This window comes from Eptesicus fuscus, chromosome 12 (genome assembly GCF_027574615.1).
Source record: "Eptesicus fuscus isolate TK198812 chromosome 12, DD_ASM_mEF_20220401, whole genome shotgun sequence".
NCBI classification, from domain to species: Eukaryota; Metazoa; Chordata; class Mammalia; order Chiroptera; family Vespertilionidae; genus Eptesicus; species Eptesicus fuscus.
In genome coordinates, this window is record NC_072484.1 from 34,768,935 (window position 1) to 34,796,513 (window position 27,579).

Genomic DNA, 27,579 nt, shown 5'->3' on the forward strand with positions numbered 1-27,579 from the left:
GTTGCAGGCACATCCCCAGTGGGGGGTGTGCAGGAGGCAGCTGATTGATGTTTCTAACTCCCTATCCCTCTCCCTTCCTCTCTGTAAAAAAATCAATAAAAATATATTAAAAAAGAAAAAAAAAGAAAAACCTGGTTGGGTTTGGCTCCTTTGATACAAGGTAGAACCATGTAACCTATCCAAAACTCCAGAAAGTATAGAAATCACAGGATTAACCCTTTCAGTTCAAAGACAAGAGGTCAGATTGGATCCTTAAGGGCACTCACAAAGTATTTTCCCCTGGTTTCTATTACTTTATTTCAACGAAAATAAGAACCTCAAGCCATGTAAGGGGATCCAAGGCTTTAGGAATCTCAAGCAAAAGGAAGGAGGAAACTAGGAACTTCCCTGACTGCACCTCTGCTAGCCTCACAGCTCGGCCTCGAGCTTCTGTGCACGCTAGGGCTCTCTATTTTATTCTGCACGCTATCAGATCATAACATTTTAAGCTTGTCTCTCATTTGGAAACTAGGCCCTAAGCCAAGGTCAGAGGAAGAGTAAAGATGGGGGAGGAGACGAGAGGGCTCAAACTACCATTCTCATAAGTGACTCACTAGTGAGCCAGATGTAGCACCCCCTGCCTTTGATGCTGAATCCTTCCTGTGTCTCACATGGGAAAGAGAAAAACAGCTTTACCTCTGACACTGGTTGGACACTAGCTTGTCCATCTCCTACCCTCTCAAAATTCCACCAGCAGAATGGAGGCAAGTTTGTAGTGTCAAAGAAGTAAGTACAAACTAACTTGCACAGTTCCTTTGACCGTAGAAAATGAAATATTTTATTTTCCCCTCATCACTCCATGTACCTTCAAGCTGGTGACCCTGTCCTTTCTATAAACATTTGAGCACTAATCAACAAATCATATAATAACCATAACTGATACCTACTGAACTCTTGTCGTACTCTGTTCTAAATATTTGACATGCATTAACCGTTTTTTCAGTAGCTATTATTATATTATCCCTATTTTATAGGTGAGTAAACCAAGGCATAGAGAAGTAGTCACTTTCCCAAGATCACAAAGGTGACCAGACGTCCCACTTTTGGCGGGACAGTCCCGATTTTTAATAATTTGTCCCACGTCCCGCAGCGTTTTAAAAAAGTCCCGATTTTTGGAAAGAATGCACGACAAGCTAGGGAACGGCGGGAGAATGGGAAGGGAATATACGGTTTTTGGCGGCCATGTGGCTATTTAGCCAGGATATGAGTTTTATATTATTTTTGTTAATTTTATAATGTTAAACTTTAATAATAACAAATAATTGTTGAGAACTGATTATCAAGAACTGCTTATCAAAGTTCGCATTGTTGATTAGTTGTTAGAATTCGACCACCATTGTTTGGACTTAATGAACAATGGCATTTTTGGGGATTGGCAACGAGGAAAACATTTTGTAACTGTCTCTCCTGATGATACACATCGTACTGCGTGCTAGTAAGCTAGTTAAGCAAGTGATGTCATTACAAATCAGCTATTCAGATAATTTAGGTAAGTAATTTATTTATTTATTTCATAAATTTTCTTGAATTTAGCGGACAGTACTCGTATTATTTATATTTTATAGTGGCGGCAAAAAGTCTAGCGCCGGCCTTGAAAGTGACACTTACGACTTACGTTACGGCAAATTCATGACCTTTTAAACAAAGACAGCAATCTACTAAAAAAAATTCACTCAAATGAGAAATATGCCAAAGAATAAAATAATACTATACATAATTTTTTATTTATTATATTTGTAAATTGTACTTATGTTGAAATTTAAAAAAATATATTACAATACTATTTTTGCGTTCTATGAAAATTTTTGTTGCTCCATATAGACCAAATTTTTAATCAAGAACCGCCCCTTGGTCAATGGTGTCCCGCTTTACCAATGTTAAAATCTGGTCACCTTAAAGATCACAAAGCTAATACGCATCCAAGCCAGGACAACTTCAGAGCCTATATTCTATGCTATTTCCCTATTTTTTACTATAAAATTTTCAAACACACAAGAAAAGTTGAAAGAATATGCTAATCAACCATATATCTATCACCGAGATTAAATATTAACACCTTGCCATACTTTTTATCTGTGTGCATACATTTTTCTCTGTGTATAAATTTTCTACATATTATGACACCTCTCCCAAAAACACTTCTGCATGTAGCTCCTAAAAGTAAGGAGATTCTGCCTGGCTGGCGTGGCTCAGTGATTGAGTGTCGACCTATGAACCAGAAGGTCACAGTTTGATTCCTGGTCAGAGCACATGTCTGGGTTGTGGGCTCTATCCCCAGTGTGGAGCGTGCAGGAGACAGCCAATCAATGATTCTCTCTCATCATTGATATTTCTAGCTCTCACTCCCTTTCCCTTCCTCTCTGAAATCAATGAAAATAAGTATTTAAAAAAAATATATATATATATAATATATAAAATATTTATATATATATATTTTTAAAAATATATATATATAATATTTAAAAAGTAAGATTTGCCTATGAACCACAATATTATTATCACATCCAAGAAATTACAATTCCCTATTATCTAATTGGAGGCCCGGTGCACGAAATTTGTGCACGGGGCCGGGGGGTGTCCCTCAGCCCAGCCTGCATCATCTTCAATCTGGGACCCCTCGGGATTGGGCCTAAATGGGCAGTCGGACATCCCTCTCACAATCCAGGACTGCTGGCTCCCAACCACTCGCCTGCCTGCCTGCCTGCCTGATTGCCCCTAACCGCTTCTGCCTGCCAGCCTGATCACCCCCTATCCACTCCCCTGCCAGCCTGATCGATGCCTAACTGCTCCCCTGCCGGCCTGATTGCCCCTAACTGCCCTCCCCTGCCAGCCTGGTTAGCCCTAACTGTCCTCCCCTACAGGCCTGGTTGCCCCTAACTGTCCTCCCCTGCAGGCTTGGTCACCCCCCAACTGTCCTCTCCTGCTGGCCCAGTCACCCCTAACTGCCCTCCCTTGACAGCCTGGTCGCCTCTAACTGCCCTGCCCTGCTGGCCTTGTTGCCCCCAAATGCCCTCCCCTGCAGGCCTGGTTCCTCCCACTGCCCTTCTCTGCTGGCCTGATCGCCCACAACTGCCCTCCCCTGCCAGCCATCTTGTCGCGGCCATCTTATTGCCACATGGGGGCAGCCATCTTTGACCACATGAGGGTGGCCATCTTGTGTGTTGGATAAGGTTACCAGATCGTCCCACTTTTGGCGGGACAGTCCCGATTTTTAACAATTTGTCCTGCGGACCATGGCATTTTAAAAAAGAATCTTTCCAAAAATAGGGAATCTTTCCAAAAATAGGGACTTTTTTAAAACGCCATGGGACGCGGGACAAATTGTTAAAAATCGGGACTGTCCCGCCAAAAGCAGGACGATCTGGTCACCTTAGTGTTGGAGTGATGGTCAATTTGCATATTACCTCTTTATTATATAGGATATCTAATGTATATTCAAAATATTCTAAATGTTCCCCAAATTATCACATCCAAGAAATTACAATTCCCTATCCCCTAATATCTAATGTATATTCAAAATATTCTAAATGCTCCCCCAAAATATGTTATAGCTGTTTTTTCCAAACCCGAATCCAATCAAGACTCACCCATTCCACTTGGGTTATTGTGTCTCCTTAGTCTAGAACAGTCCTCTTACTTGATCTTTTTCATGACAATGAATTTTTCAAGGGAACCAGACCAACTAGCTATCTTACAGACCATCCTACATTCTGATTGTTTTACTGTTCCTCACGGTATCATTTTACTTGTTCGTCCACGCTTGTATTTCCTAAAAACCAGAAGTCATATCTAAAGGCTTAATTAACGTTACCCATTTAGGTCAGAATACTTTGCAGGTGATGCTGTGCACTTTGTGCTGCATCACATCAAGAAGCACATCATGTCAGGCTGTTCTGCTATAAGTGATGCTGAGTTGGATTACTTGGTTAAGGTGGAGAGGCCAGAGCATTCCTTTGTAAATATTTATTTTTGCCTTTTCTACTAGCAGACAATTTAGAGGTGGAAGTGGGGAGTAATATTTTGGCACCATGCAAATGCAAATATCCTGGTTCTCCAAAAATCCTTCACCTAAAGATTTTGGCATCCTTGATGATCTTTGCTAGAGTCAATCATTTCACTGGTGATCTGCTATTCTGTCATTCCTTCTACATTTATAAGCTGGAATTCTTCTATAGAGCTTTGCCTTATTAATTGGGAAAGAACTGTAGTTCCTTTTTAAAAGGTAGGGAGCTGCTTAATTCTTTCCTTTTATTAATTTTCAGAGTAAGAAATTGGTAAAACAGCCAAATCTAATGATAATGTCTACTTTTTTTCTCTCCTCACCCCTTTTCTGAGCATAACTATGGACACATAGATTTTTATTTATTCAGTGTTTTACAATTACTTGATGCTAAAAATATCCTAAATATAGCCAGCAGGAGCCCCTTTGGGCTGACTCCACTGTTCTTTTGACATAGTTCCATTAATCTTTGAGAACTATTTTGCTTCCCATCTTAACACGATGTTCAAATCAAGCCTGTGCTGTATGTACTACATTACACACGTTTCCTAGAGGGAAGTATGTATTTATTGAGGGCTCAAAAAAACTGTGAGAAAAATACAGTGTCAGGAGCATATGTGTCATTTCCTTGTAGCTATCAAATTATTTTTTATTTGGGGCTTAAAAGGATATTATTAAGATTATCAGGTCCAGCTACCCATGCTTAGCTAAGACTCCCCAACAAGTGGCCATTCATCCTGTGGCCTAAACAGTGTGATTCACAGGGAACTCACCTCCCTTGAGATATCCCATGCTGTCACAGAACTGCTGCTTTATACTAAGTTTCTTGTAGCTTACATCCATTTTTTTTTAGCTTCTCTCCCTGGAGCCTATGGATCTTTGTGAAACTCAGGCTTAAAGGATAATTTCCTCTCCTGTTCATTCCCTTCCTCATACTTAAACAGGTAAGTTTATTTCCTGGATGTGACAGGACCGATATTACAAATGCCGTGCTATGACTCACAAGGCCCTATTGCTTTTTAGGCCACTTTACAGTATATACTTACATAAAGACATGAAAATATAGTATGAGCTGGGGTTTTAATTTCTAAATGGGATCCTTAAGTGCATCCCAAACTCTTCCCAGTTCTGTTCTTCACGTATAGATGGCTGCGAAGCACAGCTAATCCCAACTTCTGCAGTTTTGCATCCAGTCCCTCATCTCTCCATTTCCCCTCACACTGGTTTGGGGTTCCAATCGACCCCTCTGACTCAATCCAACAGATGATCTAACCTTTCCCAACCTCAGCTCCACCTCACGCCAATCCATCACACAGGCTGCTGCCAGAGCAGTCTTCATGAAGCACTCCTTTGCTCAGCAACCTTCGACTGCTTTGTATCTGCAGATGTAGCATAGCGTCTAGCATCCTGAAGGTGCTCAGTAAATACTGGTAGAGGGCGGGACTAAAGAAAGTGACTGGCTGTAGTGAATACTACACTTGACATCATAACTCAATTATAGTGTTCACTGTTGTCAGAGGCAATTTCCTTGAGTTTTAAACAAAAGCTACTTTACATAAAGTTTTAGAAAAAAGTTTTAACAACCGATTAAAAAATTTTAGTCAGTATATGAAAAATACATTTTAAAAATTTAAATAGTGATACCATTTTATCTATTGACTGATTTTTAGAGAGAGAGAGAGAAGAAACATCAATTTGTTGTTGCACATATTTATGCATTCATTGGTTGTTTCTTGTATGTGCCCTGACCAGGATTGAACCTGTAACCTTGTGTATCGGGATGTCGCTCTAACCAACTGAGCCACACCAGCCAGAACTAACAGTACTTATTTGCTTAATAGTTGCACAAAAATTCTGGCTGCATACACTCCCCTTAGTGCTCAGACTTTCTAAAGAATAAACTGTAAATATGAAGTAAGAAAGACAATACAAACAACAAGACATTGTTATGTGGAAAAATGCTGGAATTCAAGAAGAATCTAGAAAGAAACTCAAAGCAAAATAATTTCACAGTATGGTGTCACATCTATTAAACTAGCAATCATAAGTCAAATTTAAAAAGCCAATGGCTGCCCTGGCCAGGTTTGCTCAGTGATTAGAGCCCTGGCAAGTTTTGCTCAGTGATTAGACTGAAGGATCCCGGGTTCAATTCCGGTCAAGGGCACATACCTCGGTTGTAGGCTCAATCCCTGGCCCCAGTCAGGGTGCATGAGAAAGGCAACCAATCAATGTCTCTCTCTCTCTTTCTCTCTCTCTCTCCTCCCTTCCACTCTCTCTAAAAAATGGATAAAATATCCTCAGGTGAGGATTAACAACAACAACAAAAAGCCAATGGTACCCTGAGAGGAAGTGGTTCACTTCACTTTAGACACTTATGGTGGCACTGCAAATTGGCCCAGGATTTCAGGAGAACAATCTGGTCTTGCATAATAAGAACTATTAAATTTCTCTCACCTTTGGGTGCAATGATTCAGCTGGAGAAACATACTTTAAGGAAATAAAGAAAACCAGATTTCTACACTATTTTTATTAGTGACAACGAGGTCACATCTCAAAATAACCAAGTAGAAGAAAGACCAAGCTAACCATGTATCATCATGACATCAACACAAAGATATATTATGAAGTCAGTTAAAATGATAAGCATATGGCCTATTTCAATAAATGGGGGTATATACTCGGTTTTAGCAACAGTGCTTATACTTAAGAACAATGGCTTTCAAATTAGACATTTCTTGGTTTGAATCCTGACACTGCCCCCTCTACACTTCGAAGAAATGTTTCTCTTTAAACAATGGATTTGTAAGTAGAAGAAAGTAAGTGTGAATTGGAGTCCCATTGCCTGATTAAGCCATGCCCTCCTTTCCCCCAAGCAGAGACCAGGCCATGTATCAAATGTCACTTGAGTACTGGCTTCTGACCAGCGAGTGCTTACCTGGAGGAGATAAAGGAGTCCTGGGACAAACAAGGTGAGTGGGTACAGAGACTGGTATGTTGCTAAGGCAAGAAAAATAGCACTGAGGAAGGCACTACCTGTAAAAAGAAATAAATGTATGGAATAATCCAGCCTCATCAATCAGAATTAGATTTGGAGGGTCCCCAAATCAAGAAACTTCCTATAACTTTTCAAATAAATCACCTGTCAAATATCCCCTGATATACAAGGTGCTTTGGAAACTCACAGAGAGCCTCTTGGCTTGAATTCCAATGAAAGAAAACAAGGAAGTAAAAATCATTTACCTTTAGCAACCCGAAATAGCACAGGAATATTTATTATAACATTTCCAGACCCATAAAGATTTTATAAAACTTCAGCCCAAAGGGGGGTGGGGGGGAGTAAGAGATCAACAAAGGATTTGTAAGCATAACCAATGGACACAGACAATAGGTGTGTGAGGACCTGTGCTGGGAGGGAGGAGCAACTGGGAGAGGTCAATGGGGGGAAAAGGAGACATATGTAATACTTTCAAAAATAAAGAATTTTTAAAAATTAAAAAACAACAACACTTCAGCCCAAAGATGAATAAAGGGATCAAGTCTATTAACATCATGTCCTATTTAAGTTACCAATTGATTATGCCTATAGTTATTGCTTAAGCTATTCAGAGTGTGAAACCTATCCTTTTGGATGTTCTAAACCCCATCACTATTTTTTTTTCTGAGTGTACATTTATTAAAGCTGGGGACAGTGAAACAAAGGGAGAGCTTAGGATAGAAGAAGCAACAGGAGAGAGCCTAGAAGGTGCTGCTTTGGCTCTCTAGAAATTTTATAAGAAAAAAGTGAGCCACACCAGGCTTCCTGGACTCATTTAAAAGTAAAAGTCACGTGACAGAAGTGGGCCAAGGCAGGACTGCTTTTAGCTTACTGAAAAGTCAGAGAAAAGGGGGCCCTGGAGACAGGTTCAGGGGGTTAGCCCAGGATGAGCTACTGCTGCTCCCCTTGTTGCAAGTCTTGTGGGGACCCTTAGAGTTTAGGAAAAAGAGAACAAAGTTAATGCCCAAGAAAAGGAGGGGTGCGGGTGTGCTCTAAGGCGAGCACATTCCCAGCACTATTTTTATAACACCCTTCTTTATGTACTATCTTCAAGACATGTGTTTATTTTGTTCCAAATTAACATTTATTTATTTATTTATTTATTTATTTATTTATTTATTTATTTGTTACTCCTCACCCAAGGATATTTTCTCCATTTATTTATTTGTTTGTTTATTTATTTATTTGATTTTTTTTTTTTTTAGAGAGAGTGGAAGGGAGGGAGGGGGAGCGAGAGAGAAAGAGAGAGAGAAGCATCTACCATATGTAAGAGAGATACATCCATTGGTTGCCTCCCGCATGCACCCCAACAGGGCCAGGAACCAAACCTGCAATCCAGGTATGTGCCCTTGACCGGGAATTAAACCCAAGATCCTTTGGTACAAGGGCTGATGCTCTAACCACAGAGCCACACCGGCCCGGGCTTAAATTATATTAATTTTATTAATAATGTTTTCATTCCCTACATAAAATGAACCACTATGGAATCATTAAACATGATGGTATAAAAAATTTGCAATGACATGGAAAGATGTTTATAATCCCATTAAGTGAAGGTTACAAAAGAGATATATACTAGGATTTCTTAAAAAATATGCATAAACAGCCCTAGCCAGTTTGGCTCAGTGGAGAGAGCATCAGCCCTTGGACCAAAGGGTCCCAGGTTCAATTCCAGTCAAGGACACGAACCGGTTGCAATTTGATCCCCAGCCCTTGTCGGGGTGCATGTGGGAGGCAACCAATCAATGTGTTTTCTTTCACATAGATGTTTCTCTCTGTCTCTCCCCCACCTTTCCACTCTCTCTCTAAAAACAAAAACAAACCCCCCCAAAAAAAGGAAAAATATCCTTGGGTGAGGATTAACAAAAAAAATGCATAAACAATTTTATTAACCTGTGTTACCTCAATCAATAAAAATAAAAAATTATACTTTCAACAATAAAGAATTAAAAAACATATGCATAAACAAACTTGTTTAAAAAGGCTAAAAAACTAGGCAGCAAGTTCACAGTGGTTATCTCTGTCTTGTGGGATTATGGATGATTTTTCATACCTTTGCTTCTATGTATTTTCCAAATTTTCTATAAAAAGACTGATTCTTTTTTTTTTTTTTTTTCAAAACACATAGCTATTCTCTTTCAGATGGCTTAAGATAACAGATTACCTTAAAGCAAGCATGTCAAACTCAAAGACTAACACGGGCTAAATAAACAAGGTTTAAGTTTATGTGGGCTGCAAAAAATCAAAAGCTTCAATTTTCATAGAAACATAGGTTTATCTCGATAGAGACATGATGAATACACAGGACTGAAATAAATGAGTAATCGTTAGCATAAAGTAATAGAACATTTTAATAAAAATTGATATAGTATTTTCGTGACCATTAACTTACCAGACACTGAATAACTGCACAATAAGCATTCTGAAAATAAACCTATTTTTCTTGTTCTCTGAAAGTGAAATATTTCCTGTTGCGCACAGCAAACAAGTCAGTACAAGACTATTGATGTGGCAATTGGCTGCTAAAATATTCACTGTTAGTATTAGTGGAGAGAAATGGTGCGCCTGCACATAAGGTGCGTAAAGGAAATGAATGCAACACGATTATAGTAATCAGTCATTAGTGAACGTTGTGGTTTGTTATTAATAATTATATATAACAAGATATTGTAAAAATTAAGTTACAAAACTTTTATTAAAACGTTTATTACATACTGTTATATTGGCTGGGCCGCAAAAATATTCATTATGGGCCGCATGCAGCCTGCAGGCCACGAGTCTGACATGCTTGCCTTAAAGCCATGGCTAGAAAGGCCTCGTTTACAACAGAAGTTTCAAAGTAACTTAGAAATCAGTAGAGTGTAATTGATGGTCTAAGGCTAATGCCCTATATAATGATAATGTTTCATTAAATGACAGTATCCACGGTCATTCTTATTAGTGTGGGGTCAACTGTTCACTGAAAATAACAGACATACTCTTAACGGTGCTTCCTAAAAGGAGAACTAGTCACCCTACTCAGTCCTTCCAATAACTCCATGAGTGGGTACTATTACTATCCCCATTTTACACATAAGGAAACTGAAGAACAGAGAAGTTATTTGTCCAGGGTGACAACACTGGTGAATAATAGAAATAGGGTTTGAACCCAGAGAGTCTCATTCCAGACCCCACATTCTTAAATTGCATCAATATGCTACCTTCTTGATCTCAATCTTGCTGTACCATAAAAATCACAATAAGCAGAGCAACTATTTGTTAAGCAAGTTCTGGTGAGGAAGCATGTTAAGCATTTTATAGTTCTCATTATTCCTCCACTAATCCAGGAGGCAAAAACTATCTGTGATCACACTGAAGCTGTGTGATTTGCCTAAGTAACTAGAACAAGCAGGTTTTGAAGCTGGGTTAATGTGACAAAACTCCACCCAAGGCTGCTCTGTACTTGGGTCCTTGGCTCCTCTATGACTCTCTCCACAGGAAGGGCTTTACCCTACAGCAGTGATTTTCAACTGGTGTGCCTCAAGAATTTTTAAAACATGCAATACCTGAATATTTAGACCTCTTTTCCCTTAGATTGTAAATAATAATAATGATGACAGCCAATACAACAATAGCTGTGAATGCCGTCTTGAACCATAAATATATAGATCCTATAGCAGACTTGCATCTTATTAGACACATCGCATAATAAGGTTGCTTCTGATTGGTTAATTCTTGGTACCGGAAATTCTTTTTATTTATTTATTTATTTATTTAATTTTTTTTTAAATTTCTTCATTGATTAAGGTGTCACATATTTGTCCTCATCCCCCCATTCCCATCCCACACCCCTCCCCATGGATGCCCCAACCCCCCGTTGAACTCAACCATTGGATAGGCTCATATGCACGCACACAAGTCCTTCGGTTGATCTCTCCCCCCTCCCCCCAACCTCTCCCATCCTCCCTCTAAGGCCCGATAGTCCGATCGATGCCTCCTTGTTTCTGGCTCTGTTCTCATTCATCAGTCTATGTTGTTCATCATTTCCCCTAGATGAGCGAGATCATGTGTCCCTAGAGATATACTTATAAGAACTGAATGTGAGACGAGCAATAATAGTTATGCTGACAGGCAAATGAATCAGTCTGTAGTGAGTTTCTTTCTGGACCAACAGTTCTTTAGAGACCCAATTTCAGTGTCCACCAGTTCCCTATGTGTACATGTCAGCACTGCCCCCTCAGCTCTGGATGGTGGACAAATGGCGGTAACGGAGGTCCGACTCCCTCCGGTCTGGTCTCGGCCGGACCCAGGGGCACGGCCTCACCCGGACTCAGGGGCATGTGGCCTCACCCAGACCCAGGGGCGCGTGGCCTCTCCCAGACCCAGGGGCGCGTGGCCTCACCCGGACCTAGGTGCGCAAGACCTCACCCGGATCCAGGGACACATGGCCTCACACGGACCCGGGGGCGCGTGGCCTCTCCCAGACCCAGGGGCGCGTGGCCTCACCCGGACCCGGGACCCAGCCTCACCTGGATCCAGGGACACATGGCCTCACCTAGTACCGGAAATTCTTGTATACAAGTATAGGCACCTGATATTTTAAAATGTCACTTTGGAGTAAAAAGGATAGGAATTACTATTATTATTTTGTAAATAAATCAAAATTATAACTATTTTTGTCAGATAGACAAAAAATACATATACACTGAGTAGCCAGATTATTATGCGTTCAGAGATCATAATAATCTGGCCACTCAGTGTATAATGGTGTGCTGCAGAATTTTAGTAATTTAGTAATGTCAGCCCTCAGATGAAAAAGGTTGAAAACCGCTGCTCTAGAGGAACCTCAGATGGAAATGATGGAATCCTCAGGCCTCAGGATCATCACTGCCATTGTTTTTCCAGGGCTGGGCTTCAGGAAGAAAACCTCTTGTTTTAACCTCCTCCCAGTGCTCCCCAAAAGCCTCAGGGAGTCTATCAGTCCAGAGTGATCTTTTTAAAAGGAGGATATTATTGCCCGGCTGGTGTGGCTCAATGGTTGAGCACTGACCCATGAATTAGGAAGTCACATGCCCCAGTTGTGGGCTCCATCCCCAATAGGGGGAGTGCAGGAGGCAGCCCATCCATGATTCTCTCACATCATTGATGTTTCTAGAAATCGCTCCCTCTCCCTTCCCCTCTCTGAAATAAGTAAAAGCATTTTTTTAAAAGGAGGATATTATTAAAAGTAACCACCATTTACTAAGCACTGAGCACATGACCCTACACCATGCTAAAGTGATTGCTTTATTTACTTTTATTTTTATTTTTTTAATATATTTTATTGATTTTTTTACAGAGAGGAAGGGAGAGAGATAGTTAGAAACATCGATGAGAGAGAAACATCGATCAGCTGCCTCGTGCATACCCGCCCTGGGGATGTGCCCACAACCAAGGTACATGCCCTTGACTGGAATCGAACCTGGGACCCTTCAGTCCGCAGGCTGATGCTCTTTCCACTGAGCCAAACCGGTTTCGGCGCTTTATTTTTGTTTAATATATTTTTATTGATTTCAAAGAGGAAGGGAAATTGAGCCCTCAACCCAGGCATGTGCCCTGAACGGGCATCGAACCATAACCTCCTGGTTCACAGGTCAACACTCAACCACTGAGCCACACGGACTGGGCAGTGCTTGCTTTTTTGTTAATTCTCAGCCGAGAACATGCTTCGTGAGAGGAGGAGACAAAGAGGAAGGGGGAGAGAGAGAGAGGAAGGGGGGGAAAGAGATAGAGAGAGAAAAACATCAATGTGAGAGAGAAACATCAATTTATTGCCTCCCATATGTGCCCCAACCAGGGATCAAACCCACGACCCAGGTATGTCCCTGACTGGAAATTGAACCAACCAACTGAGCCACTCCAGCCAGGACACCATGCTAAGTGTTTTACGTGCACTTACACTGAATGCATGTATATGCATTCACATTCTCATTCACTCTTTACATTCACTCTATGCAGTAGGGACTGTTTGAATCCCCATGTTATAGATAAGGAAATGGAGGCCAAAAAAGTTAATGATTGGCTCAAGGTGATGTAGCCAGGAAGTGGTGGAGCTGGGATTGGCTACCTGATCTGTCTGACATCAGAGCAGCCTGAACTCCTAATCGTGCTGGACTGCCTCAGTAGTAATCCTTCTTTTTCCTTGGGAAGCAAGTCTTGTCACAAAGGCCTCTTTTAGTACAATAAGGAGAGTTGTAAGGGTCCTTAGGTGGCAAACCTTGAGAATTTCTAGTCTGGAGCATTTCATTATTGATAAATACCAACAATGTACAGGAGTACTTATTAACATTTGTCTATTTTCCTTTTTAAAGCCTAATGAAGACTAGGATGGAGTATTTTCATTAGCTCACTGAGAGGCCGAGAATCCTAGACCAAAGCCCCTACCTTTGAAGTGAAACCCAAGCTACTCTACTAAACCAATATCAACCCTGCCCACAGACCTGTTTCCCAGCCAACTCCCCAACAGGACATCACAATATAATGGCCTGGACCTTGTCCTGGCCTGTCACTCAGTATGTCCCAGGAAACCCTGGACTGCCACAAAGGAAGCCAAGGTAGGACAAATAGAAGGAGTCAAGACAGAGCAACTGAGGCCACTCTCTTCTGCGGGGCACCTGCTCCTTGGCAGGGTGCGGAGAGAGTTGCGAAGTGTGCTTCCACTGTCCCTGTCTTCTTGTTCATCAAGTTAATTTATTTTTAATTATGTGCTCACTGAAGAAACTTTGGAAAAAAATATAGAAAAAAAAATCACCCATAAAGTCATGTTTTGATTGCTGTGATGTTAGCACGTGATGCAACGAGAAACATAAAAAGTGCATGCCTGACTGGGCTTGCTCTCAGTTGTGCCTCTGCTATCACTATGACAAGAACATACCTACTTTCAATAATAAAGATAAAAATTTTTTAAAAAGAACATACCTAAATTAGTCCGCTGGAAGATGACAGACATGTGGAGGAGAGTTCAGTCTAGTTTAAACAACTACAGCTAGCATCTGATGCAGGAATGAGCCCTGATGAAACCAACAAACTGCCTAGCCACGTCCAACCCAGATTAGCTGACCCATGTTGACTTACAGATATAGAAGCTACTGCTTATTGTTGTTCTAAGCCACTGAGATTTGAAGTGGTTTGTTGAATAACATTTTTGTGGTGATAGTTAATAGATACAATATTTAAAAGTTTGAAAGAAAAATGGAGGGAAAAAATATGGAGATATATACCCCAAAGCTAACAGACTTCCAGTTAAAAATGGTAGATTGGTCACATGTGTATCATCTCTCTCTCCAAAAAATTCACTAAAAATGACAATAAAGGAATAAAACTAGTCTTAAACCACAAACAACAGGAAAGGAGATTATAGCAAAATAAAATATAACAAATAGTAGAAATTTAAAGCAGGTAGAAGAAGGATAAATGACTGAGCAATGTGGAAGAAATTACAATTCAGGGATCTCAGAGAGGAATACCAATAAAAATAAAGCCAACACACCCCACAGAACTTCTGAGAAATTCATCACCTTGAAGGCCTCAGATACTATGGAAGGTGAGGTAAGGTACAGAGATGAAAATCAAGCTGAAAGTTTGTATACAGATGAGGCAGAACCCCAAGTCTCATCTTAACTATGTGCACTCCAACTTCCAACTTTCTACTCCATTCAGAGACTACAGTTCTGGAGAATATTAACTGAAGAGGCACAGGTTTAGGGTGTACTAAGCACAGTAATGGGCTGAGGAGAAGTGTGGGCTGAAGAGAAATGAGATTATAGAAAACCCATACATTGCAATCTGCCACCTCCTCTGTTCCTACTCTCACAACTTCAATAGTTGGTCACATGAACCCCACCCCCACCCCCACCCCACTGCAACTCCAACTCTGTTACTACTGGGAAGGAAATTGGAAAATTCCTCTCTGGAAACAGTAAATAGTTTCACAGAAAAAGAAAACCTATAAATGATGACATGTAGGGGTACTTCCAACCAAAAAGGTCAGCCCAATGCCCAATCTCCCTACAGTGAGAATGATCCATTAACAAGTCCTTCCCCTGCAGTCTCAAATCATCATGTTAGTGCCTCACTCTTAAACATAAACAGACAGCCAAGGATCACCATAAATGAGAGAAAATCCTCCCATATGAAAGACAGAGCCTGAAAGAAACAGGAAAAGAAAGTGGTGGAGGGATGACCAGGAAGACAAAAAGACTATGCTTGGAACAGATGAGAACTGGAAAAAAAAACAACCCAAAACTCTGGTAAGAAAGACTACTGTAATGATAAAAAAAACACAAACAAACAAAAAAACTACTTCAAAAAATAACTGAGACAAAGAAAAAACTTAAAAATGTATTAGAAAATTTAAAAATTCAAGAGAGGAGTTAGAAGATAAAAACAAAGAAATATCCCAGAAAAAGAGGAAGTAAAAGAGCTGGAACTATCAATAGAAAATAAAATGTGCAAATTAAATCAATCAAGAAAGTCCAATATCTAATAGAACAAATAAGCGGACAGAGAAAACAGAGAGAATTTGAAAAAATAATATAGAAATACCTTCTGGAACTAAAGGACACTAGTCTCTACATTGAAAGGACCTACCAATTGCCTAGTATAATGAATGAAGAAAGACCCATGTCAAGACAGCATCATGAAATTTCAAAACACTGAGGATAAAAAGAAGTTCTTAAATCTTTCAGAAAAAAAAATATAATGGCAGCCAACAGCTCAATAACAACCAGGATGCTAGAGGACAGTAAAGCAATGCCTTCAAAATTCTAAAGGAAAAGCTTTTCCAATCTAGAACTGTATACTCTGCCCCAACTATTAATTTGGTGCTGAACTAGAGCAAAAACATTTTCAGACATAAAATGACTCAAGATATGTATTTAATACACCCTTTCTTAGAAAACTACTCGAGGAACTACTTCAGCAAAACAAAGAGAAAAAAAAATCAATAAAGGAGAGAAGAAATCCAGGAAATAAGGAATACAATGCAAGAGAATTATCCTACCTAATAATAGATAGATATGCAAATTGACCGTACCTTGCTATGCCCACGATTGGCCAGGAGGCACAGGGGGATGGGACTCGGGGTGGCTGGGGTAGCTGATTGGGCCAGCGGGACGCTGAGCTGAGTCGCCAGTGGTGGCGCGAGCTCAGCGTCTGCGCCATGGCTGTGCTGCGGCACAGAAGGGACCTCTGGGGCAGCGAGCTCACTTCCCGCTGCGCGGACCATCAAAAGCGGGGGAGCTGGGTGCCTGTCCGCTCAGGCAGCAGGCCTTTCAGAAGCCTCCGCCACGCCAGAGGCTTCTGAAAGGCCTGGTGCACCAGCGATGGAAAGGAAAGCGTGGGAGCTGGGTGCCTGTCCACTCAGGCAGCAGGCCTTTCAGAAGCCTCCGGCGTGGCGGAGGCTTCTGAAAGGCCTGGTGCACCAGCAGACAGGCACCCAGCTCCCCGCGGTCAAAAGCAAAAGCGTGGGAGCTGGATGCCTTTCCGATCAGGCACCAGGCCTTTCAGAAGCCTCCGGCGCCTGGTGCACCAGCGGACAGGCACCCCCAGATCCCCCGTGATCAAAAGCGAAAGCGTGTAGGGGACCCTACATGTGCATGATTCAATCATGCACTGGGCCTCTAGTGAGAATTATAAAGAAAAGTCCCACAATAGCAGCTTTGCACCAGGCCTGGGCAACAACCAGGTCAGCTAGGGGCAAAATGGAGGATGCGTGAGGGAGGTCTCCAGAAAAATAATAGCACCGATAGACGATTTGAAGTCTTTACGCATTTTTTAAAACTATTTTTAGGCACTTGACAGATCTAGCGAAGCAACTGGAGGAGGAAAAAAAGAATTATTGACCACAGGAAACATAAAAGATTGTATAAGAAGGAAAAAGTAATCTTAGTTACTATTTTGCCCAGCAGTAAATAATATATACAGTGTCATAAAATACAGGTACCAATTACTGATTTAATAAAAACTGTGGCATAACTCCTTGAATAAAATGAGGTAGAGGGAAAGTGGAGATATTGGTACAAAAAGCTAAATCTTTATCTCCCATGAGAATGGAATCGATGTCTAAAATTTGTAATTCATTAAATAGCAATATGAAGTCTTATTTAGAAATATGGAAGTAAACACTAGCAAAAGCCAGAAGTAATGCTATGAAGAAGTTGAACTACAGGTGAGAAGAGAGAGGCAGAGGGCTGCTATCTCATTACAAGCCATTTAGAAAAAATTTTTTTCTAATCTTAACAGTAACTCTCTGAATGATAGAATTTGGAGAAAATTTTTAAAGAACAGTTTTTTATTTTTAAAGAGAGAGAGAGAAACATCGATGTGAGAGTGTAACATCGATCGAACCAGCAACCTTTTGGTGCACACGACAACGCCCAACTGAGCTACACAGGCCAGGGCTCGAGATGTTTTGTTTTGTTTTGTTGTTTTAAATATATTTTTATTGATTTCAGAGAGGAAGGGAGAGGGAGAGAGAGATAGAAACATCAATGATGAGGAAGACTGGTTGATTGGCTGCCTCCTGCATGCCCCCTACTGGGGATCAAGCCAGGGGCCTCTTAGTCCATGGGATGATGCTCAATCCAATGAGCCACCAGCCGGGCCAGGGCTCAAGATGTTTAAATAAATCTTTATTTTGGCTTAGATATAAACACTGATGAGAGAGAAACATCGATGGGCTGCCTCCTGCATGTCCCGCCTGGGGATTGAGCCCAAAACCTGGGCGTGTTCCCTGACCAGGAATCAAACCGTGACCTCCTACTTCATAGGTTGACACTCATCCACTGAGCCACACCAGCCGGGCTGTAATTTTTAGTTCTTTTTCTTAATTGAATTTATTGGGGTGACTCTGCTTAATAAAATCATACAGGTTTCAGGTGTACAATTCTATAACACATCATGTATATACTGCATTGTGCGCACACCATTCAAAGTCAAGTTTCTTTCCACCACCACTTATTCTCCCTTTGCCCTCTTCCACTGCCCTCCACCCCTCTTTCCCTCTGGCAGTCACCATAATGTCCGTTTTTGTTTTCGTTTTGCTTAATTCCTTCATCTTTTCCACCCAGTCCCCCAATCCTCCTCCCCTCTGACAGCTGTCAGTCTGTTTTAAGTATCTATGGGTTATTGTTAATTTATTTTGTTCTTTAGATTCCACATATAAGTGAAATCATATGGTATTTGTCTTTCTCTGCCTGGCTTATTTCACTTAGCATACTCTCCAGGTCCATCCACGGTGTCCCAAAAGGTAAGAGTTCCTTCTTTTTTATAGCTGAGCAGTATTCTATTGTAAATGTACCACAGCTTTTTTATCCACTCATACTTGTGTAATTAAAAAAAAATTTTTTTAAGTGTTGCATTGTATTTTTTAAAAATCCACAATGTGTTACAAAACCCTACACAAATCAAGGCTTGTACTTTTTGGGTGTCTTACCTTTAATTGTGGTCAAAATGAAGAAAGCAATGAGGGTATTGTTGATAGCGCAGGTAGACTTGGCAACACAAGATAAGACCGTGTAGGGATTTAAGAGATAGCTGGGGAAAAGCACACATATTTGGTATTAGTAATCCTGGTCAAAGGACCAGAGAGTCTATGTCACTATATCCAGAAAATTAAAGAGATTTACTAAAAACATACTCAAGGGAAGGCAGCTTCTTAGAAATGAGTTCTCCTAAGTAAAAGAGAATGGAGTGGGATTGAAGCCAATGCGTAAAAGGTACTGAACTTTCACTCCTTATTCTGTGCTATGTGGTCTATAGAAAACTGTCTTATTTAAGCACTAGAGGCCCAGCACGCAAAATTGCGTGGCCCCACCCACCCATAAGCATCTCACCGCGCCCGCCTCACCACGCCCACCCGCCTGCTGCCTGCCCACCCACCACCCACCCGGCTTGCTGCGATCAGAGCCTGTGGGCCGAGGGGGAGGGACCGAGAGATGCTCCATGCACTTCATGGTGACTGGTTGTTTGGTCCTTACAGCGTTAGGGCCACTGGCCTTTTATAATATATTACAGAGATCCTATAAACTAGCAATAACATTATTCCTGTTTCGCAGATGAGGAAGCTGAGACTCAGTTATTAATTAACTTGCCCAAGGTTCATAAGCTAATGAATATATTCAAAAGTAGGTCTCTCCAGCTCTAAAGCCTATATTTTTTCTACTACCTCAGACTTCAAAATGATAAAATTATACCAATTTCCCCATAATCATATATCTTAGGAATGCTACATGCATCTCTGAAAACCAAAAAAGTACTTTTTCCTCAGTCAGGTTCCTAAGCTGTGACACAGGCTACCGCCATTCAAAAGGTAGAGCAGCTTAGATTTAGCCCTCTTGGTGGTAAAACAGTATCCACCAGCCAGATCCCAAGGACGGAATAAGTTATCTGCTGGCTTCGACAAGCTAGTTGCCATAGAACTTCACAGGACACCTGAACTCCCACTCGGATGGAATTGAGCTGAAACATGTAGTCTTTTCCTGAGATGAAAAGGAATGGACTAAGAAAATGAATTTGAAATGTGGTGAGTAAGGAAAGCTCATATAGTCATAATGGATTATTATTTTTATTTATTTCTATCTTGCTTCCACAAAAGATTAGAGGTGCCTCAAATAAGAACCGAGAATAAAAAATAGCAGTAAAATAAAAATAGAAATAAAGAAACAAGACCAGAGAAAACATTAATAAAAGGAGAAAGTAAAGGCCAGGGAAAGAAGACCCAATTTGTCTTCTACAGCACTATAATAATCAGCTTCAAATCTGGCTCTGCGTTTCCTGGCAGACAGTGTGAAAAGAGAGACCAGTTACATAATTCTGATTATCAGATAGGAAGAAACATACCAGTGTCTCAGGGAGATTATAATTATTATTTACAAATAAAGACCTTAAATCCAATACCTCCCAGGGCTGTAACACTAGTAGTTCTAAAGACAAAGGCCTAGAAATTGTTGGTGTGTTTTTTTCCAGCAATGACAGATAGGCTTATTACACAACCTTTAAAGAAATGGCTGCTGCTATTACAAAACTACCCTCAGGAGACTTATTAATCCATAAGGGATTCATAGTGTTCCTAAACCTCTGGTTCTATTAAATAGTTCCCAGCAATATTTCTGAAATACATAGATATGAACTGATACCTCAAAACTGGTGGGTGGGGGGGAACCATTTCTAAATAGAAGGTGATGTTTAAGAAGCAGCTACACAGCCAACTATCTGGACTACTGAACAGAAAATTCACACAGGCAGAGGGTTGGATAAACTGTCCTCATAAGGCTCCTTCTAATTCTAAAGTTCTAAGGTCATGTTTTTCCATGAGGAAACTTGTCTGACTTGTTTACTGTGTATCCCTAAAACTAGTATATTATTAATATTCAATGACTATTAGTTGATTGAATAATTATTCACATTTGCCTATCTCAGGAATATAAACGGGAATAACCTGAAAGAATTAAACTTACTGACAGCACTGAATACTCCTAAGGCATTCTTTCACAGAGCCTCCGTAGTTTCACTCTCCCATACTAGTCACCCATTTAGGCATCTGGGATGGGTCTGTTTGGAACTGTACTTGTTTTCTGAACTACAAATGGGGGCTAACTTGTACATGAAGGATAAAAGCTGCTCAAAACAACAACCACATAAAGATCAGAATTTTATTGAATCCATATATCACAACTAAAGAATGATCTTTTTTTTTTTTTTTTTAAAGAAACAAACAGTGGTTACAAGTAGGCTAGAGCTCAGATCAGCATAGAGTGAAAAAGAATCTGTGAAGGGTGGATTGTGCATGTTCCTGTATGAGGCTTTGTCCCAACAGAGAAAGAATGGCTCTGTCTCTTTTGCTGGCCAGAACCCCAGTTGTGCAACAGAACTACAGCAAATACTTGATGACTAAGACTGCAAATCTCCAAAAATACAACAAACAACATGAGAAAGTCTCATCAGATTTTCCTCGCATTTGTTGGCACTGAGCCTGTTTTGTCAGAGAATACTTACAACAGGGCCACTTTCAAAGGGATGTAACGCATTTCCATTGGCGTTCGGATGAGTTCGGCCACATCTGGGGCATACTGGTCTAGTTCAAGGAGGAGTTTCTGCTTTTTAAACTGGAAAAAATGACAAAACACATGAAACAAATTACTTTCTGTTGCTTTTAGGATGAAAACAGAAGTCCTTCCACGTGGCCCCACCTCTCCAGGCGCATCTCATGCCCACTCTCCCCACCTCTCACTTTCTGAGGTCAAATATCATGAACATACCATGCCCCTCCTGCTCCCGGGCCTTTCTTTACATTTAACCTGGAACAACCTTTTCTCTTACCCTAATGAACTCCCACACAGATCTGAGTAAAATAATCACTTTCTCAGGAAGGCACACTCACCCCCCACCTCGATTAGGTAAAATCTCCCCATTATGCACATTGTTTCATAGCACTGTTCACAGTTATAACTTTTTAAAAAATTTATGTGACTAATATGTGGTTCCCTCACTAGACTATGAGTTCCACAGGGTAGGGACAGTGTTTATTGCCAATACCTGGCACAGTGAGCAAAGGATAAACACCTGTTGAATGGTTATATGACTGACTAGGTGGCAAAGCAAAGTTCTTAGCCATTCTGAAGAATTAGTGGCCTAAAGACTTGCAAAGTCCCATCAGCAAAGTGAAATGTTTTCATGCAAAGTGAAATGATCCCTTGAATGTCACAGTATCCTGAGTTTTCTTCTGAGCTCTTTTGTTTCAAGTTGTTGTCTTCCAAAGAGGAAGTGGGGAATGGCCAGGATGAAGAGGAAGAGGGCTGGGCATGGCTGGGCATGGCTAGGCAGCTGGATAGGTAAGAGGGAGTGAGATGGGGGTGGAAAGCTTTTGCCTTACCCTGGTATGTCCCAACAAGTTCACGGGAGTGTTCCAGAATGAAAAAGTTATGCAACCTTATAAGTAAACATGGGTCAGACTATAGATGGAAAAAGTCTTTGAACCCAAAATGGGTAGCCTTGCTCATTTAATGATCAGAGAATCTTATTTAGACCATATAAAATCAATGCTGCAACCTATTATAAAATAGAGTAATTCAGAGCAGCCAAAGTAGCTAGCACTTAACTGTGAGTAAAGATTTAATGATGAAAACGACAGGTGACAACAGAATATATACTGCATTGTACCATTTATATAAAGTTAAAAGCATGCAAAATAATACTACATGTGATTTAGGGATATTTACAAGGCCGTGTGTAGGAATAATAAACACTAAAGTCAGAACAGTGGTAACTGGTGAGAGGGGGAGTAAGGAGATGAAAGTATAGAGAGAGGCAACTCTATGTGTAATGTTTTATTTTTTAAGCCAAAATAGATTCATAGCATGCATTTTTTAAATATATTTTATTGATTAATGAGAAGAAGGGAGAGGGAGAGAGAGATAGAAATGTCAGTGATGATAGAGAATCACTGATCAGCTGCCTCCTGCATGCCCCACACTGGGGATCAAGCCCGCAACCAGAGCATATGCACTTACCGGGAATCAAACCATAGGTTGATGTTCAACCTCTGAGCCATGCCAGCCGAGTGTATTATTCTTTACTAGAGGCCCGGTGCACAACATTTGTGCACTGAGTGGGGGGGTCCCTCAGCCCAGCCTGCACCCTTTAGCAGTCCGGGAGCCCTCAGGGGATGTCCAACTGACTGCTTAGGCTCACTCCCCACCGGGATCAGGCCTAAGCCGCAGTCAGACATCCTTAGCATTGCCGTGGAAGCGGGAGAGGCTCCCACCACCACCGCTGCTCTCGCCAGCTGTCAGCCCGGCTTGTGGCTGAGTGATACTCCCCCTGGTCAGCTCCTGTGTTGAGCATCTGCCCCCTGGTGGTCAGTGTGCATCATAGTGCCCGGTCCTTCCACTGTTCAGTCTATTTGCATATTACCCTTTTATTATATAGGATACGTTTTTTCATATCTTAGGTATTAATAATTTAAAATTTTTAAGTAAAAAAAAGAGTCATCTTTCAGTTCAAAAGAAAATCAAAGGGTCATCACAGGAATACAAGTAACCCCAGGTTTCTTGTATAGCTTAAGCTAGAGGCATAATCAGAAAACCTGAACAAACTTCAAACTTCAAAAACCTCTCTTTGATCATCTCTGAGAGTCCAAGTTAAGTGGTAGGAATTATCATCAGTAAAACTTACGCTGCCATGCACAGTTGGGGTTGTTTAATTAAACGACAAAATATAGACTAAGGTGCTTTTATCAAAGAAAAGGTGGCTGGCTCAGCAAACAGAGAGCACTGAGTGAGGACAGCTGCAGCAGCAGTGGTAGAAGGACTGAGGCCCCACTAGCTAAGGATTCTGGAGTTCTAGTGCACAAAGAAGGCCACCTGAAGGGTGTGAGACCCACAAAGAAGGCTGTTAAAAGGAAACACAGGGAGTTCATACAGGAGTGATTTAGTCTTGCTGGGGGTATGATATGGGCTCATTCTGAAAAAGTGGGGAAGATTTGGAGGAAGACATGTGCCAATACTCTATCTAAACCAATCACAGTTTATTAGTATCATCAAAATCTGCCATTTAGAATGAGTTAATTTTTGACACAGTTTATTTTTTAAAATATATTTTTATTAATTTCAGAGAGGAAGGGAGGGAAGAGATAGAAACATCAATGATGAGAAAGAATCATTGATTGGCTACCTACTGGGGAAAGAGCCTGCAACCCAGGCATGTGCTCCAGACTGGAATTGAACCTGGGACCCTTCAGTCTGCAGGCTGATGGATGCTCTACCCAATGAGCCAAACTGGCTAGGGCAATTTTTGACATAGTTTAAATGAAATTCTTATTCTGACCACATAACCAAATGTTCCTATAGGCTGAATTCTGAGGATGAAGAAACAAAACTATTACAAAATTTAAGTCGGTGCCAATGATAACAGAATGTCTTGGTGTGCTAAAAAACAAGGTAGTGACAATTAGATCATTTGGTTTTTGGTCTCCCTCTTTAAATCACACAGAGAAAAAAATCAAAAACCTCTATATGTTTCCATATAAATTCAGAAACAAATTATTGGTGCATGAAGCCAACAATAGTCTCCTTGAATTTTCTGTCACATAAACTAGTGAACTCGCCCAGCCCGTGTAGCTCAGTGGTTGAGCATCAACCTATGAACCAGGAGGTCATGGTTCGATTCACACACACACATGCATACACGCATTGGTGGGTAAAGACATGGACCTATTTTTTTTTTCTCTAATCTATTACATTGAAAAATTTCAAACTACAGAAAAGTTGAAAAAAAATTCAATAAAAAACCTAGATCCATCAACTGTTAACATTTTTTTGTTTCTTTTTAAAAAAATAAATCTTTATTTTTCAGATTACTACAGTTGTTCCTCTTTTTTCCCCCCATAGCTCCCCTCCACCCGGTTCCCACCCCACCCCATGCCCTTACCCCCCCGCACTGTCCTCGTCCATAGGTGTAAGATTTTTGTCCAATTTCTTCCCGTGCCCCCAACACCCCTTTCCCCCCAAGAGTTGTCAGTCCACTCCATTTCTATGCCCCTCTTTCTATTATATTCACCATTTTGTTTCTTTTTTAAAAAAATCTTCACTGATGAACAACATAGACTGATAAACAAGAACAGACCCAGAAATAAGGAGGCATCGATCGGACTGTCGGGCCTCAGAGGGAGGGTAGGGGAGGGTGGGGGGAGGGGGGAGAGATCAACCAAAGGACTTGTGTGCATGCATATGAGCCTAACCAATGGTTAAGGACAACAGGGGGGTGGGGGCATCCGTGGGGAGGGGTGTGGGATGGGAATGGGGGGATGAGGACAAATATGTGACACCTTAATCAATAAAGAAATTTTAAAAAAAATCTTCGCCCAAGGACATGCATAGAGAGAGGAAGAAGGGAGAGAGAGGAAGAAGGGAGAGAGAGAAAGAGAAAGATCGATCGGTTGCTTTCCACAAGTGCCCTGACCAGGAATTGAACCAGCAACCTTTCAGTGCACAGGTCAACACTCAATGAACTGAGCCACTCTGGCTGGGCAACTGTTAACATTCTGCCACATTTTTTTTTTTATCTCTCTATACACACACAAACATAATTTTTTTTCTGAACCATTTGAAAGTATGTTGTGGATACCATGACCCTTCACCCCTAATATTTTAGCATATAACTTCAAAGAACACAGACTATGGTTTACATACACAATTTATCTTGGAGAAGAAAATAATCATTGCTACTTTGTCTCTGAATTCCTCTGCTTATGAATCTCATACTCAGTTTATCATCTCTGACCTTCCAGGGAATCTTGTTAAAGAATTTCATCTCACCCCTAAAATTTTTCCCCCCAGCTTTCTTGAAATATAATTGACATATAACATTATGTAAGTTTAAGGTATACAACACAATGATTTGATATACATATACAGGGTGGGCAAAAGTAGGTTTACAGTTGTGAGTACATGAAAATTTATTCTTGTTATTATTTATTAATTATTGTATTATTTTCCATATGAAGAACAGTAAACCTACTTTTGCCAACCTTTAAATATTGCAAAAATGTTAGTTAACAATAAGGTTAGTTAACACATCCATCACCTCACATAATTATGTTGTGTGTTTTTTTGTAGTGAGAGCATTTAAGATCTACTCTCTTAGCAACTTTCAAGTATACAATACAACATTGTTAACTACTGTCTCTAAACTATAGGTATATTAGATTCCCTAGAAGTTAGTTATTTTATAACTAAAAGTTTGTACCCTTTGACCAACAATCCCCTTCCCCCACCCCCAATCCCTGACAACCACCAATCTACTGTTTCTGAATCTGACTTTTTAAAATTCCACATATAAATGAAATCATACAGTATTTGCCTTTTTTCTCTGACTTATTTCACTTAGCATCCATATAATCGCAGCTCCATTAGTTTAAGATATATACTCCCTTCTCTTATCCTACCTAATAAAAGGGTAATATGCAAATTGACCATCATTCCAACTCACAAGATGGCTGCCCCCACGTGGTCAAAGATGGCCGCCCCCATGTGGACACTAGATGGCTGCCACAAGATGGCCAGCAGGGGAGGGCAGTTGTGGGCAATCAGGCCAGCAGGGGAGTGCAGTTAGGGGTGACCAGGCCTGCAGGGGAGGGCAGTTAGGGTTGATGGGCTGGCAGAGGAGGGCAGTTGGGGGGGACCAGGCCTCCAGGGGAGGGCAGTTGGGGGGGACCAGGCCTGCAGGGGAAGGCAGTTGGGGGGGACCGGGCCTCCAGGGGAGGACAGTTGGGGGGGACCAGGCCTGCAGGGAAAGGCAGTTGGGGGGGACCAGGCCTGCAGGGGAGGGCAGTTGGGGGGAACCAGGCCTACAAGGGAGGGCAGTTAGGGGTGACCGGGCTGGCAGAGGAGGGCAGTTGGGGGGGACCAGGCCTGCAGGGGAGGACAGTTGGGAGGGACCAGGCCTGCAAGGGAGGGCAGTTCGGGGGACCAGGCCTGTAGGGGAGGGCCGTTGGGGGTGACCAGGCCAGCAGGGGAGGGCAGTTAGGGGCAATCTGTCCGGCAGGGGAGCAGTTAGGCATTGATCAGGCTGGCAGGGGAGTGGTTAGGGGGTGATCAGTCTGGCAGGCAGAAGCAGTTAGGGGCAATCAGGCAGGCAGGCAGGCAGGCAGGCAGAAGCAGTTGGGAGCCAGCAGTCCTGGATTGTGAGAGGGATGTCTGACTGCCCGTTCAGGCCCAATCCCTCCTAAACGGGCAGTCGGGCATCCCTCGAGGGGTCCCAGATTGGAGACGGTGCAGGCTGAGGGACATACCCCCTCTCCTGTGCATGAATTTCGTGCACTGGGCCTCTAGTTGTTAATAAGTCTCTAAAATGTAGTTCTTAATCATTTAGGGTAGGAATTAAGGACTCTTTGAGCACTGTTAACAACTATGAACTCTCCACATGAAAAAAAATGACATATGCACATACATAAACAAATTTTCATACCATCTCAAGGGTTTTATAGACCTAATAAGGGACCCCAAGTAAAGAACTCTCAGTCTAGATATTTTAACAGTGTCTTTGAGGTCTAAAATTCTGTAATTCACCACTTCGTTTGTTACTGATGACCAGTGCTACAGAAAGGCAGACTGCTATTTCTGGTTCTATTACTTGGTAACAGAAGTGAAAATGAACCAAAAACAGACATTAATGGGATTCAGCCTTCTCTCACCCTGGTCTAAATCTCAGTGGCTCTCAGCCAATCAAGGAGGACTGCAGCCAATTTTTAAAATAACTGCATAGATAGTACACATGGTTAATCTGTTAACTCTCTCAGAACCAAGGAAAATGAAAATAGTACCACTATACAATTCTCCTTGGCTATTACATATGGATTAAAACTAAAGTTTGCATCAACACTTTCAACAGGTGTTTAATATATGCCAATTTTTCCAATTAAGATTGCTCTCTGGAGAGAAATTTAAGCTACACTGGGAATCTGATTTTACCTCAGATAGGCATAACACAG

General features: G+C 41.3%; 1 protein-coding gene across 8 annotated transcripts in view; it reads right to left on the reverse strand.

Moving 5' to 3' along the window:
• PIGU (phosphatidylinositol glycan anchor biosynthesis class U) overlaps positions 1 to 27,579 on the reverse strand; it is a 93,418-nt gene that overhangs the window by 41,030 nt on the left and 24,809 nt on the right. For 7 of the 8 annotated variants that reach the window (XM_054723987.1, XM_008149711.2, XM_054723990.1 and 4 more), the window contains 3 exons: positions 21,087 to 21,196; positions 18,526 to 18,626; positions 6,975 to 7,072 (listed from right to left, as the gene is read on the reverse strand). In XM_054723987.1, coding sequence (XP_054579962.1) covers positions 6,975 to 7,072; positions 18,526 to 18,626; positions 21,087 to 21,196 — 309 coding nt within the window. The remainder of the gene's footprint in view (positions 1 to 6,974; positions 7,073 to 18,525; positions 18,627 to 21,086; positions 21,197 to 27,579) is intronic. The other variant, XM_054723991.1, reaches the window with a different exon arrangement.